This window comes from Manis pentadactyla, chromosome 3 (genome assembly GCF_030020395.1).
Source record: "Manis pentadactyla isolate mManPen7 chromosome 3, mManPen7.hap1, whole genome shotgun sequence".
In the NCBI taxonomy this organism is placed as follows: domain Eukaryota; kingdom Metazoa; phylum Chordata; class Mammalia; order Pholidota; family Manidae; genus Manis; species Manis pentadactyla.
Window position 1 is genome coordinate 135,871,653 of NC_080021.1, and position 16,835 is coordinate 135,888,487.

At 42.7% G+C, this 16,835-nt stretch overlaps 1 protein-coding gene across 13 annotated transcripts in view; it reads right to left on the reverse strand.

Annotated features, from left to right (window-relative positions):
- The window catches only part of AOPEP (aminopeptidase O (putative)), a 375,534-nt gene that overhangs the window by 20,068 nt on the left and 338,631 nt on the right, over nt 1-16,835 (reverse strand). For 11 of the 13 annotated variants that reach the window (XR_008996479.1, XM_036904363.2, XM_036904360.2 and 8 more), the window contains one exon: nt 1,294-1,410. Coding sequence is in view for 12 of the 13 variants with exons in the window: in XM_036904363.2 (XP_036760258.2) it covers nt 1,294-1,410 (117 nt within the window). In the remaining variant the exon portion in view is untranslated. Of the gene's footprint in view, nt 1-1,293; nt 1,411-13,495; nt 13,667-16,835 lie in introns of those variants that run through there. The other 2 variants (XM_036904364.2, XM_057498500.1) reach the window with 2 other exon arrangements.

The window sequence follows — 16,835 nt, forward strand, 5'->3', positions numbered from 1 at the left end:
AAGCAGGTCCAGCACCTCCTGGCCTCTGGGCAGAGGGACAGGTGCCTGCTTTCATCCCCTCACCTCCACCCGTCCACTGCCCATCACAAGGGCCTGGCATTTCAGTGTTATCAGCTCTGATTAAAACATAACCTCATGCCTAAGAATAGAAATGTCTTTTAAACACTAATTTAAAGTAACAGGCTGGCATTTATAAACTCCTATAAACAAAAATATAAGAGCTGAAATAAATAGCAACAGTTGCACATCTGATATGTGCTCAGGTGGATAAAAAGCTGCATGTGGCTTCTCTGGAGTTTTTAATTAACTCCTAAATTTACTGGGCTTTAAAATGTGTAACAATGTCTACATCTTACCCTTTAATACTGAGCTGGCTTTCTCCACTAATTCCATTAGAATGACTGTGAAGTTTATTTTAGTATTTTATACTAAAATACTAAACATACTAAAGTACCTAGCATATCCAAAATAACATCATGACATTGAAATCAATAAGAAGAAATTATTACGTATTTTTTTATACTCCATCTCCAATATCCACTGTGCATTTCGTACTCAAAGCATATCTCAATTCAAAACAGCCACATGTGCCTAACAGCTGCCACCATGGACTCTACAGGTTTTACATGTCCCGTTATTTTTCAACCAAACTTACTTGCATTTTAGGAGTTTTGTATGATTTTTCTTTTCTTTTTGACTGTATTCTTATTTTTCACTTAAGATGACTAAACACAATAAACATTTATCACTTTATACAGATAAAAACTCCTGGGCTCATCTTAGGTTCCACTCCACTCTTCACAATAAGCTGAAAGATAGTGAGACCCACACCGTATCGCTTTCCCACAAGCACAAACCAGGACTGTTAGATCCAGTTTTCATTTCCTGTACACATGGCTCCTTTCCATCCTAAACGAATGCAACCAAGAAGGAAGTTTCCTCCATGTGCAGCATGACATACCGCCATCACGCCCAAGCTGACCTGTCCAAGCCTGCAGCTCAGAAACACTCCACCCTGCCCTGCTCCATATGTCGCCACATGGTTTAGGAGGTAAGAGGAAAAGCTTAGAACCTCAAATCACCCCATAATAGCAGGATCAGAGGCCACCTGTTGGAGCAGGCACCCTAGCACTAAAGTTTACACGCTACTCCAATTGCTCTCCACTCAGAAGCACACAGCATGAGGCACTGCTCACAGAAGAGCAGCTTGCAGAATCTGGGATGTAGTGGGACCATCATTCTTCACCAGCAGCCCAAGCCCCCCGATTCAGCTCCGTGGGTGTTCCTGGTTACCTCCGCATCCTGCTGGGAGAGGAGGTACGTCTTCTCCAGGCTTTGCAGAGTTCGGGGGTTCAGCGTCTTCTGCTCCAAAAGATGTTCCAGAAGCAAGACAAGCTGGTCTGGAAGAAGCTGAGGGCAAAACAGAACAGCTCATGAAAACACCAGTCAGTTTACAAGAAATTTAACCCAGCCTTTACCCAGAGACGGCAAATCCAGAATAACCTGGGTACGTCAGCAGATGTCTAAAATGTGGTGAGACTACAGATTGGACCATGGTGTACACTGGGGTTTACACTGTATGCCCAAAGGCACTTCATTCTGGGCACTGAGTAAGCCCTGTTCTCCATGGCTTTCATTCCAGTTCTGTATTTACAATAGATCAAAACTGTGTTTCTCTTTTTTCTTTTTTTAGGTTGTACAATGTGATTTTTTTAAAAGGTGTAAAATGTAATGATTTAATATTAATAAACATGGTGAAATGATAAAAACTGTATATATCTTAAATAAAGCATTACTGTGGTTTATTTTAACCCTTCCTTTAAAGCATGCGTATGCCAAAAAATGGCATTTAGCCTAAACAAAGATTCAAGAAGCCATCAGATCTTAGGCAGACACATGGAAGTTTAATAGAAATAAGGAGCAGCTTGTAGATCTCCTTTACCATCGAAACCTTGCAAATACACCCCAAGAAATAAAGAGCATGTACTATGTCTCACAACCCCTCCATTATAAAAATTATGTTTATTATTCCATTAAAAACTTTTGAAAGTTGTACTCGTGATTATTCACAGGTACCCATGATGTCACACACACAAAATACCCATTTCCTCAGTTTTTATATAGGACAGGTCAAAAATGGTGTATCGATAAAGGCAAAGAGACATGGGTGTTGTTATATGGTACAAAAATAACAAAAACTAAGTTATGAACAAACAGTACTTGTGAAATCCAAGAACTTAAAACACGTCTTTGAAATTCACTACTGCCTTGCAGTGTCTGTCTGCCCTAGCATGGAGCAGTGCTTATTTCAACTATAAATGGAGAAAAAACATAAATTAAAAATTTATCTTTTAGGAACTAAAAAATATGTATTTGAAAACCAAGGTTTTATTATTATTACTATGAATGTCGTCAATACTCTCTACATTTACTTTTTTTCATCCCTGCTAATGCCCAGATAACTAAATTTCTTTCATTCCAAGTCATGTGCCTATCAGATGCATTAAAGGTATCAAATTACCATTTAAGTAGTAACAAACACACAAGTCTTCCATTTTCTATAGTTTTAGACGCATGAGTCTACTTTTATGATATGAAGAGGAATCTGTTTAAAACAAGCCAAATCCCAGGAAGCCTCCTCCCCATTCACACCTCTAGCACTTCTCTGGTGGGGATTCGTGGGGTAGCCAGACTCCCACGGCCCTCCAGCCTTCCTCTCTGGCTCCCTCTTCCCTGCAGGAACCCTTCTCTGGTGGAGGCATAGCCTTCGGCCTCCTCCTGAGTGCATGCCTCAGTGCCCTAAGGCCACTCCCCCACTGCCCTTCTGTCCTTGACCCCTCTTCGCATAGCATGCCTTTTCTCCCCATTGCCATCTCTCCACACCGGCCCCACCACTTCCCTTTCCAAAGTGTGTTCCATGAGGCCCTGCAGTGGGGGTCTGTCCAGGAGAAGCCCATTGGCTTCTACAGAGGATGGGGAGGGCCCCAGACTGGTTCAGAGTGGCCACCCAGCCCTGGCCCTCAGGGGTGGGGCACTCTCAAAGCCGGGCGCTACTGAGGCAACCGGCCCCAGGGCTGCAACAGCTCCCTGTTGAAGGCCACTCCTGGTGTAGAAAGCAGGCTTCTGGGGAAGGGTCCAGCCTGATACAGTGCAGAACACCCGCTGGCCGGTGTGGGGGCTTTGCTAACTAAATACAGCAGGAACCAGGCCTGCCAATTTGCAGAATTACAGGGAAGGGCAACGTAGAGAGGAAGGCACCCCTATTATGTGCCGTGTTTACAAAGAGGCCTATTGTTAGAACTCAGGCTTGGGATCTGGTTTAACTACAGAGACCCATGGAGGAACGACACCCTGGAGTAAGATGACCAGCTTGGTCCCCAACTTAACCCCCACTGGGTTTAACCAATACACTTAAGTCCAGTTTAAGATGGAATAAGTACTAAATATGTGAACTTATCAGAATATCTGGATTCATACTTTGTTACCTCTTGCAATTTTCTTCCAGGCAGGAAGTTCACATATCTGTCCAGAAAAACAGAATGAAACTTAAAGTTTTTGTCCTCTCCAAATTTTATGCCATGGAAAAATTTTTAAAGTCATGTCCCCTGACTTAAGACGGACAGCTGAGACAAGGGAGAGTTAAACTGTAGGGTTCTTCAGAGAGCTTCATTTCCTCGAACTGCAGAAAAAGAGCAAGCCAGCCCACAGACCTGGCCTGCAAGCCCTCCTCCCTCACAGGGTGCCCCGGGCTGCAGCGAGAGCTGGCTGGGGCTGGCTGGGAGGCGGCAGCAGCAGGCCCAGGGCCCCTGCAGCCAGGAGCACACTCCTGCGGACGCTGGCAGCCCTGTTCCTCCTGCTCTGCAGATTCACTGTACGAACCCTCAGCAAGCAACCTGTAGCCACCTGGCTTTCAACTATAACTCTTGTTATTAAACAGGGACATGCAGTTTCTAAATAATGAGAAAATCACTGATGAAGTGCCATTTTAGTAAACAGACAATAAAGCAAAAATTTCCCTTTCATTCACAAACCAGTAAGTAAACATTACGTAACTTTTCCATGAGACGGCTGACCTTGAAAAGGGTAAAAGCAGAAAATAGTAGTCTGCTTTAGCACAGTGCATTTCTCTTTGTAAAATAAACACTTACTCCCTGGAAAGCCACCCTACAATGAAAATGGAGTTCTATGTAATAAACTGAAATGTTTGCAAAGCGACCGAGAGCCTGCATGGCAGACATGCCCACATGCAGGCTGGGTGCCGTCCGCCCTGGCCGCTGGCACTTCCAGCCACAGAGAAATCAAATTACATTTCATGTGACTTCTAGGCCAAGAGCAGTACTGAGAAGGACAGATACTATGGACTGGTTAAGACAAAGTACTTGTTCCAGAGCATTATGCCCTGAGAGAGCAGCTTTTTGAAACATTTTTAATTCTGAAGGTCTAATAGTGCTCACACCCACAGTTCAACAGTGATAGGAATAGAAAGTTCTCCCCTTTACACAAATAAGGAATTCATGACGGGGTTGTTATTTTTTCCATAGGAAAACAGCTTGGTATTTTAAAAATGCATCTGCCTCAGAAACTTAGACAAAATAAGACTATGGGGTGCCAAAGCCATGTGGGTATGTGAAATAGAGAACTTTGCAACAATGTAAAACTCAACTACAGAAGTAAAATGCTGAAGGGGCTCGGTTGGTACTGGTGCTATTTGCTAAGGACTTAGAAGTCTCTATTCTTGCTTTAAGCATGGAGGACCCCTGGTTGCTAACTACCCAGAAATGCACAGAGAAAGCCAGCCTACCTGGTATTTTTACCAGTCAGCTTAAGAGTGGAGGCAAATGGCACAGCTTTGAACAGTTCCAAAGAGTTTCTTTCTACCCAGGCTCTTGGAAAGAAAGCATAAATTTTCCAAACCCACCCCCCTAATCTACAAGCTGCACAGCGAGAATAGACCCTGACTCCCAGAAGCCTCTTGCTGTCACAGGGGCATCACTCACACGCCTGGCCCCCGAGGACCACCCACACAACAGAGGCCCTCCACGACTTCTCCTTAGCTGGATGCCGAAGAGGCCAGCTCACCTCCCAGTTCAGAAAATGTCACAGGCGCATCTCACTACTTACATACCGTCCACAAGGAGGGCCGACGTGAGGACACAGGAATGCCGGAGCCCCGCTGCCAGCACCCCTCCAAAGGCTGCGGAGAGCACCTCCCCGCGCAGCCGCTGGCCTGCAGGCGCACACGAAGGGAACCTTGGGAAGGCTCCTGGACTGGGAATGAGCCTGGGACTAATGCAGCCACCGACGACAGTGGCGTGAGTTCTGTTATTACCCCATTATCACTCTGGGATCTGTGCCTAAATGAAGCCTGCTTCCTCCCTGATGCCATTTCCTTTTATCCTGGCTAGAGACTAAAAGCGGATCAATGGGGCAATACACATGATGTCACTTCAATTTACAGCAACACCCTCCCTCTCTTTCAGTCTGTCTGAAATACACAGAAAGATCAATTCTTCCCAAAAATGGTTAAAAAATGCTTAGGGAGCATTCTTCTTCCAGAAAAGCATTCTCTGCTATATTTGTCTATGTTACTACGGCAGGAACTGTTTACACTTAACAAAAACAGAAGAAATGGGGGAGGCAGAAAAATCTCAAATTCTCCTGTATGCTGGAGACTTGCTGGCTGAAATTCAACACAAGGAGGGTTCAGACAAGAACTGAAGAGGCCCGACCCTGAAAGCCACAGACTTCCTTGCGCAGGGGCACCACAGAGACAGCTCTCCTTTGGCCCTTGGATTCAAAAGGTAAACCAGTAAATATAAAGTCTTTTTTCATAAGATTTCCCCAGAGTCTAACAGACTACCTCTACTTCCCACAAAACACGATGACCACACACTCTCGGGTGCACCCTGTCCAGAGGTGCGAAGGCAAAACTTCCCATTCAGCTTTCTCCTTCAGGGTGACAAGGAACTCTGACTACAGGATGCAAACAGAACTTTAAGCCAAGTCACCTTTCAGACGTGACTCTGAACCAAAATAGAACAAAATAAAAAATGTTTAAGTTGTATTTATTTTCATATGGTGACTTTTGAAAACAGGGTAAAATTAAGATATAATCGATGAGTTCTCAAAGCGTTCTCCTTCCTCACAACCCAAAAAAGACACACAAGATCTTGAGAGTATCAGAACCTTGGGGTGGCTGACCCTGCCTTCCCCAAACACTGGCCAGAACCATGGTCTCGACATCACTGTTAGGGTAAGATCTGTCACCTTCTTAATGATGAGCATTCTGAAGTGACAAAAACAAACTATCTGATCACATGTACAAAAGTGTCTGCCAAGAGTTATTGTCAGCTAGGACACCATGGTATGATTAAACTATTTTAAATCTAAACTAGTAACTTACACAGAGGAAAAACACAACTGGCAAACTAATTACTACTGAAAACATACTAAAAAACTCACAAAAGAAAACCCATCGTTAACATGTTGAAGCAAAAACTTCATACATTTTAAAGAATTGCTGAATTTAAGAAATCTAGTTAATATTACTGTGGCAACACAAATACACAAATTTGATTTGCCAACAAATAAAAGTCACCAAATAAAGCAATTAAAAGTGAAAATAATTTACCTCAAAATAAGGAAATCAATCCAAAGGCACAAGTTTATCCCACATAATGATTTTGGATTATCAAACATCTTTAGGGAATATGTCTGCATTCAAATTTTAGAAAAATCAAATATTCATATAATCTATTTCACACAGGGAAAAAACTGCACATTTACTGTATTTTTGGGTAACAATTCTAACAGGTAAAATTTAAAAAGACGATTGTACTTTTAAGCCATGGTTTGGTCATGGTGCTTCCAAAAGGGATAGCACAGAGACAAAAACAGATGCATCATTAGCAAATGGCATCTGAAATAATGTACTGGCATAAATCATTCTCATATTCCAGATTATAAGGGCAAATTGCCATGTGCTAACATTTCCCCAACTTTTGTGAAAGTATTAGCCAACTTATATGTGTCCTGACACAACGCATATTATTTAATAAACCATATAAAATACAAGTCTCCTGTCAATTCTTATAACCATGTGTGAACTAATGGTTTATGTTATTACACATTTTGGAAATAAGTATTTGTAAACACTCACTGAAAATTCCGAAGTATTTTACAAGAGATGCTTGGGATCTTCATGTCCTCACCCTGTACCCTGGAACCTGCCAAAGCAATAAGGAAAGGGGCCAAAGGGAGACCATTCTGAGCTGAATTCTATGTATATACTTAAGGATATGTTTGTCAGGTTTTTTTTTCTTCCGAAGAAAATTATTGCTCATGAAAAAGAAACAATAAATTCCTGCGTGACTCAGTCCATTCTCCCTGCCATGACAACAGTGGCATGCTCAACGCAGGGATTGTTTAAGGATTTCTAAAGAATTTGGACACTTGAAAGTATCAGAGCATGCCTCTAACTTTTTTACAATTCCAGGTTTTTAAAAATAGAAATCTGCTTCTTTTCATGTCCTTAGAATTAATACTCTTTCCTAACAATATTGTATTTGAAATTGATGCATTTATCTTGAATAAGAGTATATATTGTCAAACTGGAGTTTCTATTTTTACATAAACAGTATTATTTTCTAATTCCAAATTCTAGCTGCATACTAATTTATGACCTCCTACTGAAGTCCAGCATATGAATGAATACTTACTGTGAAAAATGTTAGCTGCTTTTGTGTGTCAAAACTGTGGCTACAGTACATAACCACACAATGGAGTACTACACAGCAATTAAAAAGATTGAGATCAGAATGTTTCTGTGATATGTATGGTACGATGGCAGCAAATGTTATTACGATGTGTGTGAAGGAGGGGAGCAGTTAAGAATAGAATTAGATCATGGTTGAATTTGTGTAAATAATTTATGAAGACACAAAAAGAAATTAACTCCTTGTCTGTCAACAACTTTTTCTCCAAGTTACATGAGCTACCTGTATTTTTTCTTGCCTCCAGTTTAACCTTAATTATTTTTCTTAAATGTTAAAAATATTTCCTAATAATTTACTTAATGGAGAGAAGACCTACTTTATGAAGAAATTCAATACTGAAGTTTAATCTGAGCACTGAAATGTGTAAATGACTAAAGCACATGGCCTAATGAAGTGCTGAGCTAGCAAATCAGAAATCAGGGTTTTTTATAAAGCAAGTCCATTGAGTTACAGGCTCCTTAGCACTACTGCACACCAAGAAGCCTATCAGCATCTCTCTATTCTTGGTCTTAAAAATACAACAATATTTGAAAGTAACATCTCCAAAGTTCTGATTTCAATATGTCTACATCAAGAGGGACGCTAATATCACTCAACGTAAGACATCGGTTCTGTGCAAGCAATGCTCAAACACCAGAAGGCTTTTTACTTTTTCAAATGTTTTGCAAATATATACGGAGCACTGTATCGGACGGCTGTACACTCAGGTTTTTGTTGTCACTTACAATGTGAGTGAGCTGTCAAATATTTTCAGAGATTTTTCCAAGGGAGAAATAGTAATTGTAATTTCACTCAAACCCAGAACTTCTTCCCATCTTCCTCTAACTTCCTGTATTAGCTCCAATATGTCAAAATCAGACAGTATGTAGGAATACTTATTACAAATGTAATCCTTTTAGTAAATAATTGTACCGATGTTAAGACTCTTCTTCATAGCATTTGGCTGAATTCACCTCACGTAGCTCTATATTCCTGATAAAAAGCGATCCATAACATCCACAAAATTAAGATGTTCATGAGCACAAATATGCATTCCTTAGGAACATTCAATCTGGAGCCTTTTTCTCTAAATTACAAGTGATTAGCATCTCGGAAAAAAAACTAAGCTTTTCCTAAAAATAGCTTCTCAGTATCTTAAGGACAAAAATAGGATCCTCTTTTTAAGTTTAAACAAAAAAATAACTGAGTTCAAGCAAAATCATACTTTCACTTCTATAAAAGAATATACATTTTTAAGGAGACTCCTTAAGGACTGGAATGCAATCTTGCTCATTTCATGTGCCACCCACCCCATGCCTGATACTCAATTATTTATCAAATTTCAGGAAAGGACCTACTGTCCAACAGAGTAAGATGGAGTAATACAGTGATTTTGATGGCAAGAGTGACTGTCAATGTCAACCAACAATTCAGCGAATTAAGTAAATCTGTTAAAAAAAAATTATACAGCTACACATGAAAATTCAGGCAAAAATGACTCTCACTTCTAAACAAACATTCACAAAATGCACACACAATTATCAATTTTTAAAGTTTTATAAACATTTTCTGTACAATAATGGATGTGGATGATTTTAAAAGCTAATGGTAAAATAACTGAAATGCCTCCTCAATTGTAATCCATGAAATGTTTCTGCAAATGCTTTTTAAGAGCTGATAAAAACTTAGATTGCATGAGAACAGCTGTAACAACCCATTTTGTTCTAACTGCAAAAACTCAATAGTATCTCCAAGAGCAAGCTGTCCCTTTGCTTCTCATAGTCTCTATTAACATTTGCTATTAAAGATGAAGTTTTTTCAAATTACCAAACCAACCACCAAAAAAACAAGTTGGCCACAAAAGCATGTCAGAAACAATGATACTAACAAGAGTTGCATGGTGAGAAAAATACAAGAAACAGGAGGAAAAACCAAGTCAATCTCTGTAGCTCTCAGCTTAGACAAATGACTGAGGGCATTGACATACACCTCAATGTATTTTTAATCAGGGAAGATAACTTATAAACGAATTTCACTCTTGAGTGTTTATTCGGGTCTAAAATACTAACATTCCATCACTCCCAGTAACCGTCCCTTCTCCTTCACAGATGCAGTGTCAAAACAACACAAATATCTTTTGATTAGGTTTTATTTTCTAATAATCTTTCTGTGTTTTCTACCAAATCCAAACTAAGCATAAATTTTTGCCACATGTCTACAATTTGTTGTGGTTTCTGTCAAAAAAACTGACAAACATATCCTTAAGTATATGTATAGCCAACCGTAACTAATGAATTGTGGGGAGCGGAGCTGGGAGAGGTGAGGAGTCAAGCTTCATGAAATTGCTGAGAAAATAAAGAATATAGTTGTTTTTACTTTATAAAAATGTGTTGAGAGTACTGTACAATTTGCTATCTGGCGTTCTTACGTTCTTTCACAGATTGATTTAGTGTATATAAAGCACAAGAGTCATATTTCACTCAAATTCTGTACACTTTTGGATTCCAGTCCAGACATTTTATATCCGAGATTAACTTTGAAAAGTTGTGAGGAACTGAGTAAAGGACTAACTTCTTAAGAGTCACTTCGACAATTAACAGGAATTTGTATTCTTGGAAAAAAACATGGTCTTAAGAACTTCCAGAGACAGAAAAGCAGAGAACAAGTTCCACACACTTTACTTCATTTTTAGCTCCCTCCTTGTATCTCTCCCACCTCAATAACAGCTCATCAGAAAGAATCCAAGTTTTACTGGCCAGCATTGTGCATGAAAGAGAAATAGCTGTCTTGTGGATGCATATGATCGTGAGGAGAAACAAACAGGTGAATGGCAAACAGAACAATGAAACCACATGGATGTGCCAGATGTTCACCCAAAGTTGCATGCTATGTAATGTGTAAGTGGCTGAATAACTCAAAAATGGACATACTACCCATCATGACAGAAACTATTCCCAACTAAACAAGGAGACTGAAATAGGGAGTGTTACAAAAATGGTAAACATAGAAGTTTATGCCTTTTAGGGCAAACCGCCCACTCTACTGCTGGGAGAGTTTAGACTTTACATTCTTAATGTCTACTGTGAGCTCCAGCTCCAGTGTGGGTTGTGGCCCGGAGCAGCCTGAAGCTGAGACGGGAGCAGAGAATCTGGAATGCGGTCTTGTTTAAAGAAACCACGGAAATACTGTCTCATGTGAAATTCAGGTACTTGAAAGTCAACGAATGTTAAGTAGTACATCTTCAAAGATGCAAATAGACTTAACTAACCAGGGATCTTAAATTTTTTCTGTATCTAAAATCCTAAAATGCTAATTTCTGTATCTGAAATCCTAGTAAATCAAAGTCTCCCAACACCTTTTCCCAGGTGTTGGCATGAACATGATAAACATATAATGTGCTTTCTAGTAGCAAATTAAAATCTCAAGCACATGCAAGTTACTCTTAATAGCCTCCTAAATAAACTTCACAGAAATTATAGTTATGTTTTAGCATTCCTATTCTTTTTAAACCTTCCTTTTCATATGTATAATGTGCTCATTGTAAGAAAAACTCCATATTATTTTATCAGAACAATACACTTTAACAGAACAGAACTTTTGGAAATTACTGGAAATGTTAACATTTCTGTTTTCTGATGTTTACCACTTTGAATGGAAAACAGTCTATGGAAAACCACATTTTCCTTCTCGTCTGTATATCCCAGCTTATCTATATAAATTAACTTGGAATTTATCTTTTAAAAAAAAGTAGGAATGAAACAGTTTTCTTTATATAGGTTTCGAGAAATTCTGCTTATATATTAAAAGTAGAAATGAAAAAAAAACTCTTAGAAATGTATTTACTCTCTACATTTTAACGATTTCTGCTACTTTACTTTTACTACCTCAAAGTTACAACATACCAATCACACACGCTACACATTCTATTCCAAAATGAAGCCTGACTTTTTTAAAACAAATAAACTTGAAAAACCAGAGATCACGATCCGTGAAAAACGTGGAGACACAGTTTTTAAGTGACTAAATGCGAACCCTACAGGTTGAGGGCCACATTTCTGCTGGTTTCACAACACGGTCTTCTCGCAGAACGTTAAAAAACAAAACATGACCTGGCTGATCGCCAGAGGACAACCCAAAACAATTCTTTACAGTCCAAGTTTGACACTCAGCTTGTTTCCCTGCGTGTGGTTAGAAGTCGGGGATTCGGTGTGCGACCCGGTCCAAGAGCGTGTGCTGGGCCGAGGCCAGGGCCAGAAGCCTGCTGGGTCCGCACACACCCGACAGGGAAGAGCGGGGCCCTGGCCGGGCACCAGGTGGCCATTAGTACAGGCAGCTCCGACCCGAGGCAACCATCTCTGTTGCTTCTCCTATGGGTCTTTCAACCGGCTTCCCGGCGCTCACTGAAAGCACCATCGGGCCGGTCTTCCCGTGCAGGTCAGCATCACATTGAACAGCGCGATTCCAACGCCGCACCCACACCACTCCCGCGCACGGACCTCTGGGCAGGGGCGCCGCCGGCAGGAGCACCTCTAGGGTCTCCGAAGGCAGCTGGTCCACCAGCGCTGTGGGGCTGTGAGCTCCACAACGCTGCTACCTGCGGGCAAGGCCACGATTACGGGGCCCAACGAGCATGTGAGCCAAGCCTGGCTCGTTCCTAACACGCTCTCGCTGCAGCGACGAGGCTCCGAGGAGGAACCGAGGAGGGATTTGGAAGGCGGCGAGGAAACCCCTGTGACTGTCTAAGGACACCCGCGGGGCGGCCAGCGCCGCAGAAGGGAGAAGAGCCACAGGACGAACGCGTCTTACTTACTGAGAATCCGTCGGACGCGGGCAGACCCGGGGAGTCCCCGCCGGCCCGGACGCGCAGAGCTCGAGGAGAGCGCCCCGCCCACCCCGTCCCGCAGGCCAATCCCCGCAGAGGCCGCCCCGCCCCGCCCCGCCGGCCAATCCCCAGAAAGCCAAACCCGCCCCCGCCCCGTCCCTTGGGCCAATCCCCGCAGAGGTCTCCCCGCCCACCACGCCCCGAGGGCCAATCCCCGCAGAAGCCGCTCCCGCCTCCCCGTCCCGCCGGCCAATTCCGCAGAGGCCGCCCCGCCCCGCCCCGCGCCGCCAGTCGCGGCCAGGTTCCCACCGCGCGCGCCCGGGCCCAGCCTTGCCCGCGGCCCCCACCCCGCCCGTCGGTCTTCTCACACCCGGTAATTACTCTAATGAGAAGTTTCAGCCTCAGCAGTTAAACGACGTGCGAACCAGTCCCAACACAGCCTGCAAGTCAAGTGGCTTTGAGAACAAAGGCAATCAGAGATGTAGCAATTTCTCCTCTAATTTACAGAATGGGGAGACTTTCATTGCACGTTGCACTTCAGAGAAAAAGTTCAACCTCTAGCGTAAATCCCGTTTCACAAGGATATTAGCATTTCTGTGGAAAAACACCAGACCACATGGGCTACAACCAACACATTAAAAAAAAAAAAAGTTTCAAAAGAGTAACTCCACTTCAAATAGAATCTCACCAACATCGCAAATTCATCTCTCTCATCTTCTAAGTGTGGTGTCTCCAAATGTTCCTGGGTCATCTGGTGGAAACATGCAAGATGTAGAGAGATGGGAGTGCTGCTTTCTTACATTTCATATATTATGTGAATAAGGGGGAAACAAACGGCCCAGGGCATCTCTCCGTAATTCTTAATTAGTACAGGTGGAGGCTACTATTCTTTCACACAATTATCAGCTGAATGGCTAACCTGCGGGTCCAAAGGAGAAAACCACCAAAGGCCAGATCAGTTTCCTGGGTGCAAGGACACCCTTAATGCCGTATGCCGGTTATCTTCACCGGGAACGACCAGAACACTTCTGACAGCACTAGAGGCCATCTTACAGCAACTCAGGTAGATGAAGCTCACCACCACAGATTCCTACACAGAAATAAAAAATTGTAACTACTGTCAATTACAATAACTATTCAAGGATTATGGGGAAATTTATTCCTTGGGAATAACCCAAAGACAGGCATTTGTTCAAGACGTACTTCACAACAAAACCAAAAAGATAATATGGTCCCAAACGAGGAACCATGAGGAAGGGACGTGGTCAGACTTCTTTTCCCTAGAAACTTGTAATATAGTCCATTCACAGTTCTGGGTATTACACCCTTCATTCTAGTTTTAAACGTATGCTGGTATTTTCAGGATGAGTAATATTATAACCATAAAATATGTGTTTAGAAAAATAAATTACCAAAACAAAAAAGCCTTTTCATACTTTATTTTCCAGTACTGGTTCGATCTTTAATGCAATCTGCATCCATTTTAGAAGAATTATGGAACAACTTAGAAGTTTTATGCAAATGATGAAACAAAAAACTCAAAAAATACATAGGCAGTAAACTACTGAGTGGGGTAGAAAAATAATAAAAACAGCAAAACACTGCACAAGATAGGTTATATGACTCATGTTTTCTTTCAATATGGTTTTTTTTCAAAAGTAGATTTTAATTTTTTCACAGTTTCAGGTAAGTACTGTTTTCAATCCCATTCCATGCAATCACCAGGATATGCTCTATTAATGTCTCTTTTTAAATGAAAGAAAGAACTGTTCACATTATGGAAAACTAATTTAGTATCTTATTTTGTTACAAGATGCTATTTTTGTTGAGCTGCTAAGTTTGCCCCTCCAAATATTAGTATGACACATATGTGAACAATTTAGTTTCATTGTAACAACTTAAAATGTTAATCTCTTTTAACAAGAAAATCAACTAATTTCAAGTTAAAGGAAGTACAAGGAAACAATTAAAACCAAATGCAAACACTTTCGAATGCTAATATGTCTACCTAGCTTAAAAACTTGAAGGCTCTGAAAACAAGATGACATTCTAAAATGCTTAAACTAAGAAAATCAGGTGCCTGGGAAATAAAAAAAAAAAAGACTCCCAAACAGTTGTTCTGCATATGAAGTAAGCATGACCAGCAAATGAGAACATAGGGAAGAAGCTTCTTCAGTAAAAATACATTCCCAAAAAAACTAACTCCACGAAAATTCCCCACTCAGTCAAGACCTAAGTCTTAACACGGCTTTAAAGTCTTTCTGAGCTAAGTCAGTCTCTTTGTATGCAAGACAAAACACTTCCCTTTAAATGTTACGAGCATTAATAAACTTTTTGCATGTTTTCAAATATATATGAACAGTGAAATCATCCATACATTTCTTTAAAAAAAAAAAGAATTTTTCAGTTGGAAAAATACACTGATATCTACCTCCAGATAATAAACAACATAAATACTCTGCAATGTGAGACAATAAGTTTTACAAAATGTACCATTATGTTCCTGTAAAAGTAAATACCTAACAACCCCCCAAGCTGAGGTTAGTCTCATCACTGAAACAAACTTCTTAAAGAGTTAACTTTTAAAAGGCAAAGTCAGCCCCAACTGATCTGCAATTTTGCTTCCAAGTGAAAGGTAGAGAGCAAGACTTAAGGCAAAAACCACACACTGTCATGAGAATATCACTACTGAACACGGGTTCTCACCAACACCAGAGATTTCATTCCTCATTGATCCCGATACTGCTTATTCGAACTGTTTTTATAATTACCATTTCCCTTTCTGTAAATCAAATCAACAGACCCACCCCATGGAATTAGGTTCACTATTTTCTTCAAAGAAACCTCATCTGGGAATCCTTTCCTCTTAAGCAGAACGCGGAGCCACGGCGCCGCCCCGCAGAACAGGGCCGGTGCCCCTTTGAAAGACTCCTCCAGGTAGGTGCCCCTAAACCCACAGGTCTCTCTCCCTTCTCTCAACCGCGCCACCAAGTTGAAGGGCAGGAGAACCCCACGGACGCCTGCCGCGGAGCGCGCCCATTTCTGAAAGCAAGAAAGGACCCAAATGCGACGTGCGGGGCAGCGCGTTACGACCCGGAGGAGCGAGCAACGCCAGGGCACCGGCATCCCGGGCTCCGCCAGGCGCGCTCCAGGGCATCGCCCCTGTGCCCCAGCTGGCCGCCCCGCCCGCACCAGCCGCGAGGCCCCGGCTCAAGTCCGCGCCGCGCCAGCGCCCAGGGCGCGCGCCTCACCGTCTGCGCGGAGGGGTGGCGGGCCAGGGTCCCCGGGTGTTGCCTGGAACAGGCGATGAACACTCGCCCTCTTGGAGAACAAGCATCCTTTTCTCCGAGCACAAAGAACAGGCACTGGGGCGCCTTCTGAGGGCGAGTCACCGGCCACCTGGTCTCACCCACCCGCTGCTCACTTGGTGACCTTGGGCCCAGCTCCGCGGTTTCCGCGCTCTCGTGGGGTTGCGAAACGGCGTGGGCATCCTTGCTGTCTGGAGACCCGCTTCGGTTCTGGGCGTGAATTTATAATGCCCGCTCCCACCCCCCACCAAGCCTTCCAATTAAAGACCAGCTGGGCAGAGAAGCGGCGGGTGCGCAGTGCCACCGGGGACCCTACCAAGCAACCCTAAGCAGCGCTCCGCTCTCCCGCCCTGATGTCCGGCCCGCGCCGCTGCCAGGACCACGGCCAGGCCAGGTGCGCGCCACCGCGCACAGCTCTGGTCCGGGCCTGGTCGTCCTCCCCCCGCCCCCCTCCGTCGGCGCCAGTGACCTGTAGCACAAAGTGCGTGTCCTCCAGTAGCTCAACTCCAGGGCCAATCCTCTGCTCAACCAGTCCCTTTCTGCAGGCAAACTGGTATGAACTGCTAATACCAGTCTCTGCCCGAAACGCCCTGCCGTCCCTCCGTCCCTCCATCCTCCCTCCCTCCAAACCACTTTTCAAAAACCTTTCCAGAAACAATTTTTGCTTTTTGGGTTTTTTTCTCAGGCTTTCCATGTAGGTAGTTCTCTTCTACCACCTAACAATGTTTAGAGCGCGGCTTGCAAGTGCTCCGACATTTGAGCTCCCTGCAGACCGGGACTGGAATGCCTTCTCCGCCAACCGCCCCAGCCCCAGCACAGCCTATTTTGAATGAATGTGACATGTCTTGTAGCAAGATCAAAGTTTCAATCTTGTGTCCATTAGCACTGTTTTTTTTTTAGCAACTAAATGATGAAAATTTGTTAAAATAGTATTAACTTTAAAAGAGAAAT